Source organism: Hyaena hyaena, unplaced genomic scaffold (assembly GCF_003009895.1).
Source record: "Hyaena hyaena isolate Hyena2069 unplaced genomic scaffold, ASM300989v1 scaffold_823, whole genome shotgun sequence".
NCBI lineage: Eukaryota > Metazoa > Chordata > Mammalia > Carnivora > Hyaenidae > Hyaena > Hyaena hyaena.
The window spans coordinates 757030-779969 of record NW_024081456.1 but is presented as its reverse complement, the minus strand read 5'-3'; the positions used below and the strand labels follow the sequence as shown (position 1 = coordinate 779969).

Genomic DNA, 22940 nt, shown 5'->3' with positions numbered 1-22940 from the left:
CTGGGACCTGGGGGGGTCTGGGACCTGGGTTAGGGTTAGGGGAGTCTGGGACCTGGGGGGGTGTGGGACCTGGGGGGGTGTGGGACCTGGGGGGGTATGGGGTCTGGGGGGGGTCTGGGACCTGGGGGGGGGTCTGGCGTGATCAAGGAGGCTTGTTCCGGGAGAGTAAGTACAACAGTCACCCAGTCACCCCCAGAATGCCAGTGTGATGCTACGGGGAAATTGCTGGACCCGAGATGATTTTACTTCCAGCGGAAAGGCCGTCAGTAACCCTGATGACACTTGCACGCCGACCCCATGGCCCCTCACACTGCTAGCCACCGGCTGCAGGGCCAGGCGGGGCGGTGAGGACCCCAGTGGCGTGCCCAGGACATCACCCCCCTCGGCGGCAGGACCGGCCTGGGCCAGCCTGGCGTGTGCGTGGGAAGCCCCGGGCCGCTCTGGGTCCTGCTGCCTGAGAGAGCAGCGTCACACCGCAGGCCCGGGGGGTGGGGGACAGTAAGGAAGTAGCGCCGCCCCCTCCCCGCCCCATGGCCGTGCGCGGCGTGGGCAGAGGCTGGCAGGCACAGGGCCGTCTTCCCACGGCTTTCCGGAAGGCCGCATCCCCCTGCTCGGCCTTGGATGAGAGAAGGCAGGAGGTGGGTTCTTTCCAGAACCTGATACGCATAATGAGGACCCACCGCTTCACCCCTGCTGCCCCGGAGACCCCGGAGGGATGGAGGCCCTGGCGGAGGAGGCGCTGGGCACAGGGACCCTGCTCGGGTGAGGCGGGGAGCACAGGAGATGCCAAGCCAGGCCGGCTGCATCTGACGCTCATTCTTTCCTTTCCGAGAACACAGCCCGTGTGGGTAGGGCCGGGGGCTGCGGTGAAGCAGGAACCTGGGCACGGAGGCCCGTGGCCCCGGTGTGCGCAGCTGACCGCCACCCTCCCCCACCCCGCTGCTGTGTCTGAACTTGGGACACTTCTGCTGGAAAGCGGGCCCAGGAGGAGGGCCGGCCACGCACCCCACAGGGCAGCGCACGCACGCCCAGGAGCAAGGGGGGTTCGGAGCAGGTAACGTCCGGGGGGACGGTAACCTCTGTGCCAGGCAGGGAGACAGCCGGTTCTGTGGGACTAAGTCAGCCAGGTGGCACCCGGCGCTTGTTTTGGGAATGGGAGGGGCGCGGGGACAGCTCACCCGAACCTCTCACAGCCGCATGGGAGGCAGAGTCCCAGGCAGGTCCTCTTAGCTCTGACACACAGCCGGATGCGCCTCCCGGGGAGGGCACGGGACCTCTTCCTCCCTCTCACTCAGCCCTTGGGGACATCTGTGCCATGGTGCCAGTGGGGACAGCACGGCCCGCCGGGGTTGTGGCCTGGCTGAGGCTTCCCAAGGTCACCAGGGCCTGAATCTTTGCCTGCTCTGCCTGTGACCAGCGTCAGAGATAAACAGACAGACTCGGGGCGCCTGGGAGGCTCAGTCGGTTGAGCGTCTGACTTCGGCTCAGGTCGTGATCTCACGGTTCGTGGGTTCAAGCCCCGCGTCGGGCTCTGTGCTGACAGCTCAGAGCCTGGAGCCTGTTTCAGATTCTGTGTCTCCCTCTCTCTCTGACCCTCCCCTGCTCACACTGTCTCTCACTCTCTCAAAAATAAATAAAAAACATTTAAAAAAATTAAAAAAACAAAACAAGAGACAGACTTGTGCTGAAGCAGTGAGGACAGAATTCCCAAGCAGTAACCAGTGTGGTAGGGAGGAGGGTCAAGTCTAGTGGAACTTGGCGTGAATGACCCATCATCCAGAGGGGCCTGGGCCTTGGGGTGACAGTGAGGCCCAGGGAGAGGGACGAGGGGGCCTCAACAGAGCCCGGGAGGTGGAGGTTTACCGAAGATGGGAAGGCGAGATGCCTGTGACACGGCCATCTGGGCCCGTCTGGGGTGCTGGCCGGGACACACGGCCAGGCAGGCACTTGGGGGCCAGGGGCCCCCAGGGGCGTGGCCTCTCGGTGCTTGCTCACATCTTTAGAGGCCAAGGCTGAGGCCCAGATGGGAAGCCGCCTCGACTCTGGCTGAGGACAACGTCTTTGCCCCTGGCACCCGGTTTCACAGCCCCCAGCAGCGCCCGCCAGGACGAAGTCTGAAAGAGAGGATGGGACAGCTGTCCCCAGGGGATGTGGCACAGGCGCTGGAGGGCGAGGCCACAGTGGCCCAGACCCCCCGTCGGGGTGAACACGCTGCCCAGCTCACCCCGAGGGGTGTGGAGGCCCCAGGGGGCATCCCGGGCCGTCCTGGGACTGCTTCTCCGCCTGTGCTCGCCGCGCACCGTGGGCAGATCTCCGCTGCGTCTCCCTTTTCCCCGCTTGCCGACCAGCCTCTGGAACACACAGGTACCGTGTGACCGACACCTCGGGGCCCAGGGCCTCCCGCAGACACTGCTCCCTGTGCCTCCCGCTGCTGTCATCACACGTTACGTGTGTCACAGCCGCCCCTATACTTATGCCTAGACCGCCCCCCCATCTTCTTCCCCCGCCTCTCTCAGGGAAGTGTGTGTGCTCTCGGTGTGCGCACACGGGCCGTGAGCAGTGAGCTCTGGCATGCCTGTGCCTGACACACTCGTGCCGACAGAGTCCATGCACCACCAGTACTTTGCAGGTGGCAACTGGCCACGGGGTCTGGCAGGGGACAGTGGGGGGACCCTGGCCATGGGGTCTGATAGTGGGGGGCCCTGGCCATGGTCTCTGACAGTGGGGGTCCCTGGCTGTGGGCTCTGACAGTGGGGAGTCCTGGCCACGGGGCGCACATCTCCCTAGGACTCCGTCCTGCTCTGATGCACTTCAGCCCTGTGTCGGCTCTGGCGGTGATCAGTGCTTGGGGCGCCCCTTCTCCACCAACGCAAACATCCAGAAGCGGAGGGCTGCCCTCCGGGCGCCTGCAGACACGTGCGAGTCGCCCCGGTGGCTGTGCCCTCCGCACAGGGTAGCTTCCTCCCTCGCCAGGTGTTGCTCAGGCCCAGTCTCGAGAGTCAGAAAAAGTCGCTCCTGGTTTCCGCTCCCCTGACTCCCTGAAGGATGAAGCTGCACTTGTTTCTGCATTTTCTTCCTCCTCCAGGACCCGCCCGAGCAGGCTCCTCGCCCCTTTCTCAGTTTGTGGGGTTTTCCATGTTGATTCTTAACTCTCCGATTTTGTTCCCCTGGGGGCAGGCACCATCCCCTGTCTGTCACTGCCTTTCACCCAGTCGATTTCCCCCGTCGTTCCGGAATGTGACAGCTCCCCGTGTCTGTGCGCACATCTGCTCTGGACCAGACTCTGCCACCTGCCAGCTGTGTGACCCTGGCCACAGTCCCCGACCTCTCTGAGCCTCAGTCTCCACACCTGCGCCTGCTCTGTGAGGCTGTCCTCAAAAGGTTGGCATCAGTGACCACGCGCACAGTACTCACCCGCTGCTGGGCAGACAGGCCGGGCCCATCGGTGTGGCTGCCAGTGTGAGGCGTGCAAGCCGACTGTGAGCGCGCGAGGTGTTGCCATGTGAGCCAAGCGGGAGCGCGCAAGCCTGTCTGCTGAGCCGTCCCCGTGCTCTGAGCACGGGACAGGGAGTCGGGGACACAGACACCCAGTGAAACGATCAGATGCGGTGTCTGTGCTCTGAGCCAGGAGCCAATGCAGCCGCCCCCCCTTCCTCCCCTCCCTCCAGGTCAGGGACGGCCAGCGGCTGCAGGCTCTGAGTCCCGCGTGGGCCGAGATGAGGCTGCAAAGCAGGAGCTGGCCCATTCTGTGCCGTTTTTATACTTTTTAAGTTTATTTATTTTGAGAGAGAAAGAGCAGGGGAGAGGGGCAGAGAGAGAGGGGGAGAGAGAATCCCAAGCAGGCTCCGAGCCATCAGCACAGAGCCCAACACAGGACTCCATCCCATGAACCACGAGACCTTGACCTGAGCCGAGATCAAGAGCCACAGGCTTGACCTGCTGAGCCCCCAGGCGCCCCTCTGTGTTGTTTTTAAAGGCTGACACGCCAAAGCCAGCATCCTGTCCAGCCAGAAGCACCCGACAGGGTTGGGTCTGGATGGCGGACTGGAGGGTGACCTTGGCCATGGCTGGGGAGAAGCCTGGCCTCCTGGAGGCAGGGAGGCCACAGTGTCAGGATCCCTGTCGGCCGAGCACGCAGGCCCCACGGCCCCCAAGCCACAGGCCCAGCCACAGCCTCTCAGCCACTTGCTCCCTGAGCTCGACCTGCAACCACTGAGTTCAGTTTTGTAAGGAGCTGGCGTTCCAGAACAAGCATGGCACGCAGAGGCCAGGTGTGAGGGGCTCCAGGCCAGAGCGGGGTCCTGCGGCAGAGAGCCTGCATGGCGGGGTCCGGGGTCAAGGCCGTGACCCAGGGAGAAGGGTGGGCAGAGGCGCTAACCCTGGTCCGTGTTCCCAGCCCCACGCCCATCACAGGCCCCGTTTGGCGACCAAGGGTGGGTGGTCCCCGGAGGGCTGGTGGGGACGCCCGGGGGCCCTCAGGCTGAGGCCGGCTGACAGGTGTGGCCAGAGCCGGGCGCAGAAGAGGAAGACGACAGATGTGGGACCCCGGGCGGGAGGGTCCTTCAGGGCACATGGGGGTGAAGGACAGAGAGGAGCTCAGAGCTCAGGCCCCGGGGACGGACGGCAGATTCGGCAGGTGACAAATTCGGCAGCTCTGCCCGAGGCTGGGGCTTATCAGGGGTCGGCGAGGCCTCAGGCAGGGAGACCACGGCTAGGGCCCTGCCGCTCCCACACGCACCCCCGTGTCGTGGCAGCCTCCGGGCGGGGACAGGGCTCCACCCTCGTGGAGGAAACGGAGCTCAGCGTCCCGTGAGCGGCCTCCCAACGGGCTGCGGGGGCCTGGGGACGCGCCTGCTCCCTCTGTCCTCAGACAGGAGGCCCCAGGTCCTCCTGGGTGGCCTCTGCCCCAGGCAGCCAGGCTCATGGCACTTGGTCACCTTTCAATGTCAGCGCAGTGGCCGGCTGTGTCCAATCAGCACCACCAAGGCCGCGGCGAGGGATGCCTTCTGGAGGTGCTGCGATCACAGGGGACCCTGGGGACGGGGGTCCGCGGGGGGTCGGATCCTGGCTGCTCTGCTCAGACCCCCTCAGCCTGGAATGAGGCTGGGGGCTTCTGCGTGTGCCAGGGTGGCCCAGGGAACCCAGAAGCTGCCCAGCGGCACAGCCTTCCCCGACATGGGCCGCCCCAGGTCTATCTCTTACGACGGTCCCCAGATGGACTGAACTCAGGGCGTCTGCATTCTGGGAGGAGGGGGCAGGTCCCGGTGTCCATGGGCCAGCAGTGGGTCCCCTGGACCCCCAAGCAAGGCCAGGCTGGGCAGGGCCTGCCCGGGGATTCCTCCCAATGGGTCATACATGGAGGTGGCAGGTCAGGGGCCACCTGAGCCGTGGTAAGGGAAAGGGGCCTGGCTCTCCCTTGAGCTGCCTGGACACGGTCCCATTCCCCTCTCTCCCCAAAAGCCCTACGAGGTGGGTGTTGTACCCCAGCCTCTTCCCAGGGCTTCTCCAGAGCCTCTTATGTGACCTCAGGCTGGGACCTCCATGCGCCCACCGATGCCTGCGTGGCCCCTTCCCCTCGGGGCTTCTGGGACGGAGCTCCGGGCTCCCGCCCGCCTCCAACCGTCCGGTTGCTCAGGCTGACGGCTCCAATCCATCCCTGGGTCCTGCGCCCACGGCCCCCAGCCAGTCCCCCAGCAGGACCCTGTGTGTCGTCCGTGCCCGCCGGCTGCAAGTTCCCCTTCAAACGAGAGCCTGTGTTCTGCTTCCGGTAACGTGGAGCAACCCCCCCCCCCCCCCCCCCCCCCCCCCCCCGCCGCCCCTACACACACGTAGAGCTAACTCACAAGTCTGGGAAGGAGATGAACAGGTATCTGAAGGGACAGGAGGGGGGCCATAAGGCAGCGGAACTAGACACAGTTGACACTTGGAAGAAGAATGAGCTGCCATTTTTTCCTTCCCTCTCCCTCCCTTCCCCTCCCCCTCCCCTTCTCCCTCTCCTTCTCTCTCTCCCTCCCCCTTCTCTCTCCCCCTCCCCCCTCCTGTCTCCCTCTCCTCTCTCCCTCCCCTTTTCCCTTCCCCTCTGCCCCTCCCCCCTTCTCCCTCCCCCTCTGCCCCTCCCCCTCCCTGCTTTCTACAGGCTCCATTCAGCTGCGGCGGAGCGGCTGTCACTCACACAGAAACGCTCCATCTTCCCGGCTGGAGGACCTGGGAATGAGTTGGAGGAGGCCCGGGGACTGGCCAGGGCAGTGGGGTTCTGGCAAGGAGGGGGAGCCCCAAATCTGCACGTGTGCTCCATGCACCTCTCTGCTGGCTCCTAGGACAGGATGTGCAGCCAGCCAGGCCCTCAAGGAAGGGGTGGACCTTTGTGTCCCAGCAAACAAACCATGCAGCTGAATGCAGCCAAGGACGCTGACTGCTACAAGCCCTCGAGGGTGACAAGCCGAGCCCGGCAGCTGTCACATCCCCTGTGGGGTCTTGGATATAATCCTGAGCAGCAAGCGCACCAAGGACAAGCCAATCCCGAGAAACCCGATGGTGAGGTTTCCGGACAGGACCCTGGCACAGCTCACAACGATATGTGTGCACAGCAGGAGAAACATGCTCGCGAGGAACGGGAACAAGGCAGATCCCAGAAGAAATATAAAAACTATAAAAGGAGACAAACAGAAATCCCAGAACTCACTGTATACGGATCTAATTTAAGCTCCCCTGGGGGCGCCTGGGGGGCTCCGTCAGTTGGACGTCCGACTTTGGCTCAAGTCATGATCTCGTGGTTCGTGGGTTCAAGTCCTGCGTCGGGCTCTGTGCTGACAGCTCAGAGCCTGGGGCCTGTTTTGGATTCTGTGTCTCCCTCTCTCTCTGACCCTCCCCTGCTCACACTGTCTCTCTCTCTCTCTCTCTCAAAAATAAAAAACATTTAAAAATTAAAAAAAAAAACACAGACCAAAAGATCACCAATTTAGCAAAAGATGTCAGTTCATAGATTCCAGAACTGATGCAATCTCAAACAGAATAAACAGGAGAAACCACCCGCAGACACACGGGGTGACCAACGGTCCTGATGACACGTTAGGAACCAGAAACAGTTGAGCCAGCGTGATTTTTCCTCAGAGGCAACGTGGGACAGAGCACACGGACCAGCACCCACAAAGGCTGGAAGGAAAATAAACACAAACCAGGATTCTAATCTCCTGGAAATGTCCCTCGAGAAAAACGTAAAGTGAGATCTCGCTGGGCCATGTGGGTTCTGATGGTCACAGACCATCCCCCCCCTCCCCGCTCCCAGGGCACCTTCTCAGGCAACCCTTCCCTCTCGAAACAAACCCAAAAGTGCCCCCCAACTTCCTGAGTCCTTTTCTCCGTGGAATTCAGCATTTGTTGTTTTGTTTTTGTTTTTATTTATTTTTGAGAGAGACAGAGTATATGTGGGGGAGGGGCAGAGAGAAAGAGGGAGACACAGACTCTGAAACAGGCTCCAGGCTCCGAGCTGTCAGCACAGAGCCCGACACGGGGCTCGAACCCACGAACCACGAGATCATGACCTGAGCTGAAGTCGGACGCTTAACTGACTGAGCCCCCAGGTGTCCCATGAACTCAGCATTTGTAATGCGCTGAGGTCTCCTGGGGTCCTGGGGGTCTCCAGGGGGTCCTGCGGGGTCTCCCGCGTGCTCACACAGGCGCTCGATAAATGTGGCCCAAACACAGGAATTAGCAGCTGTGGTTTCAGGAATCCACGAGGCGGAGAAAGCTAACAAGGTCTCTGCCGTCACCGCGGACACACACCGAGGGTGGTAGATCTCACCCTGGGGGAGGCGCGTGGGCTGGGGTGGGTCCCCTTCCACACGTGTGGCGGCGTCCGCGGAGGCACCCGTCTGCTCTTTTTTTTTTTTTTTAATTTTTTAATGTTTTATTTATTTCTAGGAGAGAGAGAGAGAGAGAGACAGTGTGAGCAGGGGAGGGTCAGAGAGAGAGGGAGTCACAGACTCTGAAACAGGCTCCAGGCTCTGAGCTGGCAGTCAGCACAGAGCCCGATGCGGGGCTCGAACCCACGAACTGCGAGATCATGACCTAAGCGAAAGTCGGACGCTTAACCGACTAAGCCACCCAGGCGCCCCTACACCCGTCCGCTCTTGTGGGGGTCAGCGCGGCGCTGTGGCCCAGCCTCTGCGGCCACCCCTGCTTCCCCCTCTGGGCCCAGGTCGTGGTGCGGCCGCACCCAGCTCCCACGGGCTGGGCCGCTTTAGCAGTCAGAGGCGTGTTCTCACCGTCCCCGCAGCCCTCCTGGACGACCCATGCCAGCCCGCTCCGAGCCTCTGGGCATGCGGGTGACCTGGGGGGCCCTGGGCTGGGACCCCTATCCCTCCCGCCTCTGCCTCCCGCACACATCACCTCCCCTCTTCCCGCAAGGGCACCTGGCCCAGCCTCGGCCAGCACGGCCCCATCTCCGTTACATCTGCAAAACCTCGTTCCCAAGTAAGGTCACAGTCTGAGCTCCTGAGAGTGAGGACTTCCATGCATCTTTGGGGGGACACCGTTCAGCCCTTGACGCCCCCATAGACTGCCCCCCCACACACACTCCATCACCTCCCAGAGAACCCAGCTGCCACCAGTAGGGCCAGATACGTGGCTCACGGCAATGTGGGGAGGTCGCTCGCGGGTGACAGCTGTGGGGGATGAGCCAAGCTTGGGGGTCAGCGGTCACCATGGGACCCTGCTCCCTCCGCTCCCGCTGGCCTGAACCCCGGAGAGAGGACCGCTGCTTCTCATCACGGGACCTCTCGGCCCAGCTCTGAGGCGGGTAGTGGGGTGGGGCGGAGAGTAGACCCCAGGCCCTGGATTCTCTGCAATGTGGTCCCGAAGCGTGGGCAGGGACCCCCCCAGGGAACACGCCACGTGGCCCTGCCAGCCCTCAGGTCTGGCAGAGGGGACGGCATGGTGGCTCCAGGGCCGTGGCCCCCGGGGGCACGGGGAGCACCGGTCAGGTCTGCTCAGGGGCAGGAACCAAGATGAGGGGTTAAACAAAAGAGATTCAGTCTCTCCCAGTTTGGAGGCCAGAAGCCTGGGATGAGGGGCTGGCCCGGATCTGCCCCCTGGGAGTCTTCCAGCTCCTGGGGGTCCCGTGGCTGTGGCAGCATCCCCCCCCCCTCCCCGGCCTTCACGTGGTGTCTCCTTGTGTGAATCTCCGGTCGGAACATCCCTGCGCACAAGGGCCCCGGTCCTACTGGATCAGGGCCACCCCGCGCACAACAGCTGGGGCCCGACCACGTCTCGACTAATCACTGCTGCAGTGATGCTGCCTCGCACAAGGTCACATCTGAGGCCCCGGGGTTGTATTTTGGGGGTTCCCGCTTCAGCCCACAGCAGACCTCAGTCACCATCCTCGCTCTGCGGAGAGCCATGCTCCTGGGGCCCGCAGGCCACTCTGTGATGGGGTTCCGGCACCCACCGCTCCAGCCCAGGGCCTCACCCCTGCGGCCCGGCACCGCGGCAGCCACAGAGGGCACGCCAAGGTGACTCGGGTACCCTTCGGGCCCAGGAAGTTGGCTCGGCCCATGGATGGTTATTGATTTTGGAAACTGGTTGTGCGGCAGCATGGCATGTTTGGTGCCAAAGCTACAACGAAGAGAACACACAGTTGCTGGCCAAGGTGAAGATCAAGATTAAGACATCAGCTTGAAGAGTCCCCACTCGCCTGCAGGGACAGGGCGGAGCTCTTGGCAGGTGACCTCACCCCCAACCATGCAGCTATATAGATGGGCCATGGGGCCCTGGCCAGCAGAGCCCGCAAGTCCCGGCTGTCGCCAAACCCAGACAGGCGGTGCCGTGGACATGCTGCTCCCGCTGCTGACCGTGGGCCTGGCGCTGCTCTGGGGCCTCCAGGCTCACGAGAGCTACGAGGAGTCCTGGAAAGACGTGGTGGAGGTGAGACCTCAGGGGTACGAGGGATACGTGCTCCCGGGGGTCGGGGCCGGGGTGAGGGTCGCGGACACTGGGTGGCCCGGCCCTGGCAGAGGCCCCGTGTCGCAGGCTGTCTCGGGGTTCCTCCAGGGAGCAGGACGCCAGCCTCCAGGCGGCCAGACCCTCCCGCTCTGGGTCTGTGCACAGGACGCAGGGCGGAGGCGTGTGCACCGCGGCCCCCAAGTCAGCCCCGCCCACCGCCGCCGGGAGCCACGGCCCTTGGCTGACCACACGCAGACCGGGGCGGGACACAGGGGCGGAGCCGGGCACCACTTTCGGGGACTTGTGAATGAGCCTCAGGGCAAGTCTGCGGGGTGTGGGGGGAGTCTCTGGGGGAAGTCCATGGGCAGGTGTGGGGGTTGCGGTCCCCAGCACGGTCTTGGAAGGAGCCCTGAGTTCCTCCAGAAGGAGTGAAGAATCCCCCCGAGCTGAGAGGGCAGGCTCTGGGCAGGGAAGCCGGGGCCCCCCTCCTTCCTGTACACACACGCCCGCTGGCCCGAGAAGAGGCAGGTGCAGCACTCGGGGACTGTCCTTGAGTCCGTTGTCCCCAGCAGCAGCACGGGGCATCTCTGGGTGTGGCATGAGCACCCTCCGGGCACAGTGGGGGGGGGAAGGAGGGCGAGGCCCGGGCCTCACCGCACCCTGTCTCCACCCGCAGCTGTCTGGGAGCTGGTACTCTGCCGCCATGGCCTCCAACAACTCGGCTCTGATCGGTCCCCACGGCCACTTCAGGGTTTTGTCAACACCGTAACCGAGGCAGAAGGCAACCTGCATGGGGAGATCTTCGTGCTGTGGGTGCAGGGGTCGGGTCGGGCCCAGGGAGGGGTGGGGGCGCTTTGCTCCGCGGGACAAGCCTCGGGGGTCCCTGCTGTGTGTTCCTCTCGACACGGGGTCCCCAGCCCTGGGACCTGGGTGTGTGCAGGCAGGGCTGCCGTCACTGGGGCGCCCCCTCAGCGGCTGCGATGCACTTGGTCCAGGCATCAGAGGGCGCCAGACCTGGAGGGCCAAGGTCACCTTCAAGGGATCCACTGATGCCTTTGTCAAATTCCTAGAACCCTGCATGGACAGCGTGGGAAAACTGTACTTCCATTTAAAACGTGATGGGGCGCCTGGGTGGCTCAGTCAGTTAGGCGTCCGACTCTTGACTTTGGCTCAGGTCATGGTCCCGTGGTTTCTGAATTGAAGCCCCGAAACTGGCTCTGCACTGACAGCAAGGAGCCTGCTTGGGATTCCCTCTCTCCTCTCTCTCTGCCTCTCCTCTGCTCGCATGCTCTCTCTCTCTCTCTCTCAAAATAAATAAACATTAAACAAGTAAGTAAGCAAGTAAAATTAAAAAGAAATGGAAAAGGGCAGTTGGACAGTTATCCCGCCCCCTTTGTCTGCAGGGAAGGACCCAAGTACAGGAGACAGTTCATCACTGCGCTCAAGACTCATCACAAAACCCAATTCACCATTACGTGTTAGTATGAGCAGGCAAGGGCACGGCCCCACCCGGGGGTTTGGCCCTGGGGTTCAGAGCCACGTGGTAAGGACCCAGCAGGTCCATGGCTGTGGGACGGGCAGGCACCGGGCTCAGGCCCCCAGCTGTCCCTGGGAGTGGCAGCTGCTCTCAGGGGGCAGGGCTCCCGTCCCCACGAGGCTGCGCAGCCCCTGTGCACGGGGAGGGGTCTGCGGTCTCCGCGCTGGGCGGCACCCACCTCCCAGCCTGTATCAGCCCCCATGACCTCCACAGTTTGGGGACACAACGATATCTACCTGGCAAAGGTGAAGCCCAAGAACTACCTGATTCACTACATCATCAACCGCTACCACGGTGTGACCAGCCTGCTGGCCTACATGTTGGGTACGTGTGGACTGAGGAGCCCCTGGAACCAGGCGTCCACCCAGCCCCTGGGGGGCGGGGCCCGTCGCCCACCCAGCAGGAGAGGGGGGTCAGGGGCCAGACCCTGGCCAGCCTCCCACCACAGTCCCCGCGCCCCACGCACCTGCACACACACCCCGAGGCCTCTCACCAGGACAGTCCCGCGACCAGGACTCCGCCTCCACGCGATTGCAGGCACCGGGAAGAGGGGACAGTCACCTCCTCCCGCCTCCTCCCCAGGGAAGGGGGAGTCTCTCTCTTCCCACACCAGCCAGATTTCTCACCACAACATGGATGCTCCTCTCTGTCCCAGGGAGAGAGGCCCCTCACAGCCCACGGAGCCCCCAGGCGGCCGCCCCCACCCTCCGCAGGGCCCCATGCCGACCCCACCCTTGTTCCCCACAGTCCGGGACCAGGTCACATGCCCGGAGTTCCTGAAGGAATTCAGGTCCTTCTGTGAAGACCTCGGCCTGGACAGTGAGCAGACGGTGGTTCTGAGCCCTCAGGGTAAGGCTCCTCTCTCCGCTCCCTCGGGACCCCTGGGTTCAGCGGCTGCCCAGTGGCCACAGGTGGGCTGGGGCTGGGCAGGGGCTCACTCCGGGTCACTGTGTCCCCTCAGATCGCTGCGAGATGTTCAGAAACTAGGGTCGTCGGCCTAGGGCCTAGGGCTGCGTCCCTGAAGCTGGGCCCCGCCGGGCTTCTCTGGGGCCTGGACCTGGCCCCCCCCACCCCCCACGGACAGAGAGCCAGGAAGCGGGGTCTCCGGTGCACGGGGACTTAGACCTGAGGGTCCGGAGGCTCTGCAGCCCTCTGCTCAGCCCTCCTCCCCTTGCAAACCCTCCAGGGATCCCACCGAGAACACCCACCTGCGCTTCCGGGAGTGGCCCTGCCCAGCCCAGCCCCACCCAGCAGGGCCCCCTGCCCCATGCTCCGTACCCACCCCCCCACGCCGCGGCCCCTCCTTGCACAATAAAGCATGTTCCTGCAAGAGATGCCTGCCTGGTCAAAGTTCCTTCTGGGGCTACAAAAACGAGCAAAGGAAAAGATGAAAACGTCACCCCCAATCAGAGCACCGGAGAAGGAGCCAGACCCCCCAAGGCTGAGTGGTCACAGAACTCAGTCGTATTGCCAAGCGCTGGCACACGGTCATTACGCTTCCACTCCTTCAAATGTGCAGACGCGTGTCTGTTAGGACTCTCTTGGCTTGAAACAACAGAAAATCTTACACACGCACGTGTGGCTTTAGCAGTACACGGGATGTGTCGACTCTCACAAGAGAAACCAGCTCAGGCAGACTGCCTGCAGGCACGGCTGTATCCAGGGGCAGAAAGACCATCTTTCTCTGTCTCTTGCCTCTTTCTTCTCTCCTCGTTGACCCCACTCTCGGGCTCCACTCTGGCTGCCAGCAGCCCAGCCCACCCCCCCTTCCTGGAGGAGCGGGGTAGTGACCTCACGCTCTCTGTGGCGCAGGGGCCTTACCAGGTCCTGGCCCCTCCTGCATTCGTCTCCAAACGGACACAGGTGATGCTCTCGCTTCCTCTCAGTGGCCAGGCCCGAGTCGCGTGTCCTTGAGAGTCAGGGGTGGAGGCAGCCTCACTGCGAGCCCCGTATCTAAGAAGAGAGGGTGGTCTTCATGAGGAAGTGGCGGGGGCGGGGGGTAGGGTCACAGGTCCCACTTGGGTCCACACCACCGGCTGCAACTCTGTCCTGTGCCTCCTCCCAGTGATGTGACTGCACCTCGATCCCCCAAACACCCTGAGACGCCCCCCAGGGTCCAGCTGGGGCCCGGTCACAGCGCAGGCGCAAGGGGTAGGAGCTGGGGGCTCCTCTCATCAGGGTAGAGGGGAGACCTGGAGCAGGTCAGAAAGTTAGCGGCCCAGCATTCCCAGCACCCCCTCCATGAGCGAGGGCCAGGGCAAGCTCACGAGTCCCCCCACTGCGGGTGGGGGCGGGGCCCACAGGCCACCTGGGGATCCTGCCCGAGGCAGCGGCGGCGCCCAGTGGAAGGTGAGGTCTTTCTCCCCCACTGGGCCGCTGGGACAACTGCCCCAGAGCACACGGCACAGGCCGCGCCCTCACCCCCCAACGTGGGCGCTGGGGGACATGCAGCAGCTGAGGGATTGGGGGTCCCTTCCCCCATGGCTCTGACGAGCGGCTTCCCTGGGACCACGTCTTCCCTGCCCTGGGTCCACGGCCAGGCCAACTCCCAAGTGTGCTCCCCACCCACAAGGGCTACAAAGAAAAGCAATTCACCAAAGAAAAACTTCGAAGAGCCAACAAAGCGCAGACTCTGCTCGGGCCCGGCAGACCCTGCCCCTGGGCAGCGCGGCAGGCTGGTCCACAGCCAGCAGATCGGCCCGAAACAAGGAAGGCGTGACGGCTGTTTACAATATTCAGAGCTAAAGACGATGTGACAGCAGCCGACGCGTCAGCCGCCCACTCAGAACCCGACGCCCCACGTGAGAGGAGACACTGCCCTCCAGAACCGGGGCGATCCCCCCACGCGCACTATCGCCCGAGAAGGCGCAGGTCAGCGGAGGCCAGGGAAACGGGGCTGGGCCTCGGCCAGCCGCCCAAGGCCGCGCCCAGAACCCCCTGAGACGCACCAGGGTCTGAGCCCTGGGACACACGATGCCCAGAGCCAAGACGGACGGGCGGGGCTGGAGGAGGGTCGGCGGCCGCACAGACCAGGGCAGCAAGGACGCCCTTGGGAGAGATGACCACCAGACAGACGTGCGGCCAGAGCAGAACTGAGACGCGGCGGCCGCTTTGCGTTCACGCTCATTTTTATCGCCTGTCACGACTCCAGGGCACCACGAGCTGTGACCAGAGCTTTAGACACAGGATGCCCGGGGAGGGGCGGGGGGTGGCTGCGGATGGCAAGGCCGCTCTCCGGGCCTCCTTCCGACAGCAGGTGCAGGCGGAGGACGGAGGTCAGGTGGGCCTGCACGCCGCGTCCAGGACCGTCAACAGGCATGGGGACGCTGCCCCCCCAGGGCCATCCGCGGACCCTCCTCCCCTGATGCACTGACAACAACCCTCCCAAGAATGCCAGGCCAGGTGTCGTGTGGACCACGGCAGAAAAGCCCCTTTTCTGGCCCCCAAACCCTGGCAGTTATCCGAGGTGCGAGAGTTACCTGGGGTATGGGCTCTGGGGCGGGAGACTCACTGGCCTCCCCCCCCGGCAATCGCCAACCCACTTCTGTGGACGTGGTCAAGGGAGAGGGAAGCAGCCGAGTCCCAGGAAGCCGGGGTCAGGCGAGGGCAGTCCCCACGTAAGCCCCAGGGCCTGGGGGCTTCTGGTTAATCCACAGCTGGCCGACCTACAGCCGTGGACAGCATCCTGGGCAGGAAAGTGTTAACCAGATGGCGTGTGAAGAGGTGGCTGGCCCGTGGTCTGCGTTGGGACACACATCTGGCCCCCCCCACCAGTGACACCCCGCAGTGTCCAGGACACCGGCCCCCTGCCCCCTGCCTGTGTCACCAGACTCACCCCCACCCCTCACAGTCCCACCCACACTACAGGCCCCAGCTCCCTGCCTCGGTTTCCCTGAACTGCAGTCTCATGTCTGGGCACACGTGGCATGGCTGCCAGCCACCTGGAGCAAGGAACACCACATGCCTGGAACAAGAACAGAGACACCCGGGTCTTGGTGTCCCCAGCAGCACTCTGCCCGGCGGGGCCCCGCGGGGGACAGGACACTGGCCGCCGCTCCTCCCCCGCTGGTGCGGGCAAGCTCGGAATGGATGCCGAGCTCCCACGGGGGCAGTGGGGGTGTGGAGGCTGCAGCCACGGGGACCTCCGGGTGGAGGGAATGCGCTCTGGAAGCGTCTGCCGCACCGGCTCTCCCCACAGCCTGCCCCGGTGTCCCCGGCGGGGTTCAGCGAGGGGGCCGTTTGCCTGCTCTCCATCCACAAAGGGCCCCGTGACCCAGAAAAGGAAGATTTCTCCCTGAAATCAGGATGTGCCGGCTGCAGACACCCAGCAGGTGGCTTGGGCCTGGGGCAAGTGTGGGGTGGGGGTGGGGACCAATGGGCAAGGAGGCGGGGGTGGTGGCCGGGAGTCTCAGGGGGGTAGCGTGGGCACGGGCCACAGCTGCGCAGACGTTCCCGCCTCTGGTCGGAGGACTCTGGGCAGTGGGTTCACGGGCTCTGCGTTCACCCCCCGCCCCCCCCCCTCTCTGCCCCAGGGCATCTCCGCCCAGCACACACGGCCTCTCCGGCTCTGAGGCTCAGAAGTCTGAGAGCCGTCTCCTCGGGCTCGAACCAAGGCAGCAGCAGGACCCTCCCTCGGGAGGACCTGCCTCCTTACCTGCTTCTAGAGCCGCATTCCCAGCACCCGGGCCTTCCTCCTCCTCAAGGCCAGGAAGGAGCAAAGCATCGTCAAATCTCTGCGCACACAAACTCTTCCTTTTGTGTCGATGTCCTGCTTCCTGCCCAGAGGCCCCCTTAGTTAGTCTAGAGCCCCCGGGGGGTCCAGGAACGCCCCGGCCTCCGGGGGTGCAGAGAGAACTGTTGTGTGGAAGGTCATAGGGCCTCACCTCTCCCTGGGCCTCGCACGGCAGCCAATGGGACAATGAGCCGGTACAGATGCAGATTTGAAAAGAAATGAGGCAGCACATGTCCACGGAAGGCCACCCTCCACCCTCCACGCATAGGGCCACGGACCGTCCCTGCTCACACTCCACGTGTGGGCCGTAATGTAGAAGCCTTGGTACATTTCAGAGGATCTAAATTGTGCAATGGGAGTTCCTTTTCTCTTTTACTGTTAATAAGTTATGAGTTACTAATGAATTCTGAGTTACCATTTTTCCACGGGATGATGAGTCAGACTGCACTTTAAGAAAAAACACCTTCAGGGGCCCCTGGGGGGCTCAGTCGGTTAAGCGCCCGACTTCGGCTCAGGTCATGATCTTGCGATCCGTGAGTTCGAGCCCCCACGTCAGGCTCTGTGCTGACAGCTCGGAGCCTGGAGCTGCTTCAGATTCTGTGTCTCTGTCTCTCTCCCTGCCCATGCCCCTCCCCTGCTCAAGCTCTCAATAATAAATTTAAATAATAAATTTAAAAACGTTAAAAAAAAAGTTTAAGAAGAAACACCTTTACATTACACATACCCACCAAAGGGCTCGCACGCAGGATTATGAAGAACAACAAACCAACAGCAAAAAGCAAACAACCCAATTAAAAAATAGGCTCCAAGTGGGGACAGGTGCTTCATGAGAGAAGACATGTGTGTGAGAGTGGCCAACAGGCCCACAGAAAGGTGTTCTACACCATTAGTCATCAGAGGTGCCACGCACAGCCAAGGTGTCCTGAGGCTTCACACCCACTGGAACAGCTAAACTAAGGGCTGACTCACCCAACGCCGGCGAAAACGTGAAAGCAGAATCTTCAGTGTGGTCGGGGGGGTGCAAAGCGGCTCAGCTCCTTTGGGGGCTTCAGGGGGGTTTTAATAACACTGGAAGCACCTCGGCTTGTGACCCAGCAATTCTGCTCCTAAATATTTCACTAAATACTTAGTTTTTTCTTTGGTACTAAATGTTTGTTTAGCATTTGGAACGATTCCGTATTTAGCCCCCAAATAAGTAAAATTATGAGTTACCAAAGGACTTGCACAGGTAATCCCCAAAAGCCAGAGGGAACCGGAATGTCCACTGACGGACAGATGGCCCCGGGACGGCCCCAGAGGACGCTCTAGGGCAGGGAATAAGCCAGCGCAACTAACTCTACGCAGAGAGGAAAAGTATCTGTTTGCAGATGGCATGAATTATATATAGAAAGCCTTAAAGATGGCACATAAAATGGTTAGAATAAAAAGCGCATTTGGCAGTTACAGGGAAGAAAATCAACATGCAAACACCAGTTTCCATACACAACAGTGAACAACTTGAAAAGACGTTGTGACAACAATTTCGCTACGAGAGCATCACAAAGAGCAAAATATTTAGGAACACACTAAACTGAGGAGGCGGACGACGGAGCCACTGAAAACCACCAAACATGAAAAAGATGAAAGAAGACATAAATATATGGAAACACATCCCATGTTCATGGATTGGAAGACTCAATGTTGTTCAAATATCAGGACATCCCAAAGCAATCTTCAGGTTCAACACCTCGCTCAAAATCCCAATGCTGGGGTTTTTTTGTTTTGTTTTTTTTGCAGAAATAGGCAAGCCCGTTGTAAAATGCATACCGACTCTCAGGGGCACCTGAGCCAAAGCAATCTTGGAAAAGAACAAAGCTGACGGCTCACGTGTTCTCACTGCAAACCCTACTACAAAGCTACAGACATACAGATCGTGGGAGAGAACGGCCCGGAAACGAGACGAGCTCTCTCCTCTGTGGCCACGTGGCTTGGACGAGGGCTCCGGGACCGCTCAGCGGGGAAGGGACAGTCTTCTCCAAACGGTGCTGGCAGTGCCCTCCGCAGGCCACGGGACAAGGGGGCCCTTACCTGACACCATACACAGGAGCTAGCTTGGCATGGCTCAGACCTAACAGCTAGAACTAGAAACCCCTTAGGAAAAGCACAGAAAAGCTTCCAAACTTTGGGTCTGGCCGTGACTTCTTGGCCCGGATGCCGAAACTGTGGGCAAGGAAGGGAAAACAGATAAATCGGGCAACATCAAAATTAAAAACTTTTGTGCGTCAAAGGACACTGAAACGTGAAAAGGCAGCCTGCAGAATGGGAGCGGGTGTTTAATTCCTGTATCTGATCGGGTATTAATATTCAGAAAACGCAAACGGCTTTCACAGCTCAAGGACAAAAGCACTGTTCACACAGAAGGCAAGAACCTCAATAGACATTTCTCAGAAAACACGCGGACGGCCAGCAAGTACGCGGACGCCCACACAGGTGCCCAACGCCACCACCGCGAGGGGCTGCAGTCCAGAGCTGTGAGCCAGGACCTCACACACCTGCGGGTGGCTGTTCTGTCACACATACCACACACACACTCAACAGACACACACAGGCACAGACACAAACACACAGGCAAAGACATGGACACACAGACACACACACACAGGCACACAGACACACACAGAGACACACACAGGCATAGACACAGACACACAGGCACAGACACACACAGACACACAGACACATACACACAGACACGGACACACAGACACACACACAGGCACACAGACACACACAGAGACACACAGACACACAGACCACACACAGGCATAGATACAGACACACAGGCACAGACACACACAGACACACAGACACACACACACAGAGGACCACAGACACACACACAGGCACACAGACACACACAGAGACACACAGACACACAGACCACACACAGGCATAGACACAGACACACAGACACAGACCCACACAGACACACACACACACACACACACACACAGAGGCACACAGACACACACGGAGACATACTGACACACAGGCACACAGACACATACACGCACACTCAGACACACACGCACGAGCTACTGGAGGGAACGTAAAAGGGCACAGCAGCTGCGGCAAGCAGCGTGGCAGTTTCCCAACAAAGGAAACAGAAATCCCACGTGGCCCAGCAAGCCCACTTCCAGGCGGACCCCGGAGGGGCTGGGGGCAGGGAAGGGACACAGCCACCCGCACCCCCGTGTCCCCCAGCTCTCTTCAGCGCAGCCAGAAGGTGGAGACAGTGGGAACGCCCACGGGCCGACGACCGCAGAAGCGTCCGCGGCCTGGAGTGTTACTCGGCCGTGACAAGGAAGGGCTCTGGCACATGCTTCCACATACGTGAGCTTTACACACACGCTGCCCATTGAAGGAGGCCGTGCACGGAAGGCCCAGGGCTGTGGACTCTGTGCACTCGAGGGCCCAGAGAGGTCATCTTCACGGAGACAGAGCCGGGGTGGGTGAAGCGTCCGACTCTGGTCAGGTCATGATCTCACGATTCGTGGGTTCGAGCCCCGTGTCGGGCTCTGTGCTGACAGCTCGGAGCCTGGAGCTGCTTGTGAATCTGTGTCTCCCTCTCTCTCTGCCCCTCCCCTGCTCACACTCTGTCTCTCTCAAAAATAAAAAATACATGTTAAAAAATTCTAAGAGTCATGATGGTAAATATTATGTTATATAGATTATACCAAAATAAAAAATAAATTCATTTAAAACGTAATGCGGACAAATCTTGCAAATGTGCTATTTTGCCAAAACATAAGCTAGACCCAAAACAGTGTGCGCTGTATGGTACCATTCTTACAAATGTCAAAAAGAGACAACATGAAATCACTGTGCTGAGCGACACACAGTAGGTGGAAAACATACTCACCCAGAGCTTAGGGGCGGGGTCGCCCCTGCTGGGGTGCCCGGTGGGGGGCCCGGTGGGGGTCCCCTGTGAGGGTGGGCCGGTGGCGGGGGGCGCGTGAGGACCAGCATCACAGAAGGCAGCCATTTCGGCTCCCGGGCTCGGTGAACCACACGAGCCATTTCGCATCTCAGCGAGAAGTGAAGGGTCACTTTCTTCGCCTGATGCGACAGGACACCCCCCACCCTGAAGGCCAGAGCGACGCCTGAAGTCAAACGCTTCTGGGAACAGCCAGCAAGTGCAGGGTGTGAGCACCCATCCCTACATGCCTCTCTGCGCAGGGAAGCCCCCCTGCAGACTGGTGGGCAGGTGACCCTCCGCGGCCAGTCTCCACCACTCACCGGGCTGAGAGGGGGGCGTCCGAGGCCTCTGGATTCTGCTCACCCCAAACACGGGGGGGTGGGGGCCTGGGACAGCCCCAGGGCCGAAAGTGCAGGGCCACTCCAGGGACCCCCTGCCCCAGGCGCCGGCCCCTGCCCGGTGCTCTCACTCCTGCACCGTGACCTCCATGGAGGCTGGGAGGCAGATGACGCAAAGCGGACACTTGAAGTTCACAGCCAGTGCCCACGGTTGGCAAGGATGAGGACAGCCATGCCCACGCCTGCCTCGAGGGCAGAGGGCACAAGCGTGTGACTGCCGGCTCCAGGCCCGAGGTGTCAGGACTGGTCTTCCAGGAAGAGGCCACCACAACACCAGGTTTTGTTTTTGAAAATTAGCAGCTGGGGAGCCGCTCTGCTGGAGCGCCAGGTGCGGCGGCCGCCTGGCCCCGGGCGCCGTAATTGCTGCTCAGAGCCTGGCCGGGAAGGACCCTTCCTCGGAGGGGCACTCGCCGTGGGGCCCCCAGCGAGGACTCCCGGAGATGGGGGGTAGTGGAACGTACCTGTGCCCGCATCTGAGAAGGGATGAGACGCCCGGGATGCCCCCACGGGGCCTCTGACCCAAGGGCGGCTGGGGACGTCTCAGGATCAAGGATGAGGGCGGAGGCGGCCAGCGGAGCCCCAGAGACAGGCAGGGCCAGTGGTGGGGACCTGCCTCGTCACTGGCACTCACGGCACGACCTTGAGCGACCTGCCCACCTCATTTCCACGTCTGTAGAAACAAGAAAGGACTCAGCAAGCCCACGTGTGGGGCACAAGGTGACTGCTGCCAGGTGGTGAGCCTCCCGGGGCCGCCGTCACATGGGGTCAGAGAAGTATCCTCTCTCCCGGTCTGGAGGCCAGAGAGCCGAACCCCAGGGCCAGCAGCACCGATCGCTCCTGAGGCTCAGGGGAGAACGTGCCCTTGCCGGTCCCAGCCTCGGGGGCGCCAGCGTCCCTCCCATCTCCACCTCTGTCCTCACGTGGCTCATGCCTCCCTGGGAGCCCGGGTCTCCCTTTGTCCCCCCACACCGGACTCCGGCCGCCCTAGTCCAGGAGGACCTCGCGGCAATTCTCGCCTCCGCTCCGTCTGCACAGATCCTCACATTCTCAGGTTCTGGGTGGACGTGAATTTGGGGGAGACCCGACACAGCCCCTGAATTCCCACTCGGGAAGTGCTGAGCGTGCCCTACAATTGTGCCGGGAGGGCCAGGGCTCCCCTGAACGGGGGCACAGGTGAGGCCCTCAGTGCCCGCCTGTCAGAACACAGCCACTCCCGAGCAGGAAGGACCCCGGCCCCGGACTCGTCCCCCGCCCTTCCGTCTCGGGGCCTGTGGCTCGTGGGGAGGGCGCCGGAGGGGGGCGCACCCATCTCCTCCAGGAGGATCCTCAGGGGGAGGAAGCGGGCGCCAGGGGCTACGGAGACACCGGGGCAGCCACTCCAAAGTTGGGGGATAGAGACCCTAAGAGGTGAGGGGTCCCATGGCAGTGGCCAGCATCTGGCTCAAACGGGCCCCCGGAGCGCTTTCCACGTTGGTGCACAGAAGCAGACTCCAGCCTTCCAGACTCTCACCCTGGGGGTGTCTCTGAAGCCCGGCCCAGCCCCCCCCCCACCCAGGAGGCGGGGGCCTCGCCCTGGTGAGGACGGGACCGTGCCCCTCTTCACGCATTTCCCCTCCAAACCACGAGCCCACTGCCCTGTCCCCGCCACGAGCACCCCTGCGTCCCCCATCCAGCCCCTCCCCAGCCCCCAGCATGCCAGCAACCCCCAGTTTGTGGTGTGTATTTGAGAGTCTCTCACGGTTTGCCAATCTCCCTTTAGACAGACGGGTTCCCTTCTGTGTCAGGGCAGGGTGAGCTTTTACCACAAACAGCTGAGTTCCACCAAACGCGTTTTCCGCAGCAAATGTAACGATCATACGATTTTTTCCTCTGCTCTCATTGTGAAATACGCGGATTCCTGATTGCTAAACCAACCTTGTATTTCCGGATTAAACCCACTAGGCCTCAGCACACCACCCTTTTCACATATCATTGGGTTCATTTTACGTGTATTTGGGGTCCTTGAACCTTTATGGGTGAGTGTGACTTGTGACTTTTTCCTTTATTTTCTTAATTTTTTAAAATGTTTATTTTTGAGACAGAGAGAGACAGAGCATGAGTGGGGGAGGGTCAGATAGAAGGAGACACAGAATCGGAAGCAGCTCCAGGCTCTGACCTGTCAGCAGAGCCCGACGCGGGGCTCGAACCCCCAAACCGTGAGATGGTGACCTGAGCCGGATTCTTTACCGACTGAGCCCCCAGGCGCCCCATGAGTTTTCCTTGTCATGGTCCTTGTCAGGCTTTGACATCAAGGTGTCGCTCTGTGAGGAGAACAGACCGCAGGGAGGCGAGGGTGGGGGTGGGGAGAAAGCACAGGGCCTTGCTGGGGGGGGGGGG

General features: G+C 61.6%; 1 protein-coding gene across 1 annotated transcript; it reads left to right on the top strand.

Annotated features, from left to right (window-relative positions):
* The first annotated feature begins 9759 nt into the window (after positions 1 to 9759).
* On the top strand, positions 9760 to 12463 carry LOC120221967 (minor allergen Can f 2-like). Its single transcript, XM_039219660.1, has 6 exons — positions 9760 to 9972; positions 10616 to 10704; positions 11343 to 11416; positions 11690 to 11800; positions 12224 to 12325; positions 12438 to 12463. The coding sequence occupies exons 1-6, from the start codon at positions 9760 to 9762 to the stop codon at positions 12461 to 12463; spliced, it is 615 nt and encodes a 204-aa protein (XP_039075591.1).
* The last annotated feature ends 10477 nt before the right edge of the window (positions 12464 to 22940 follow it).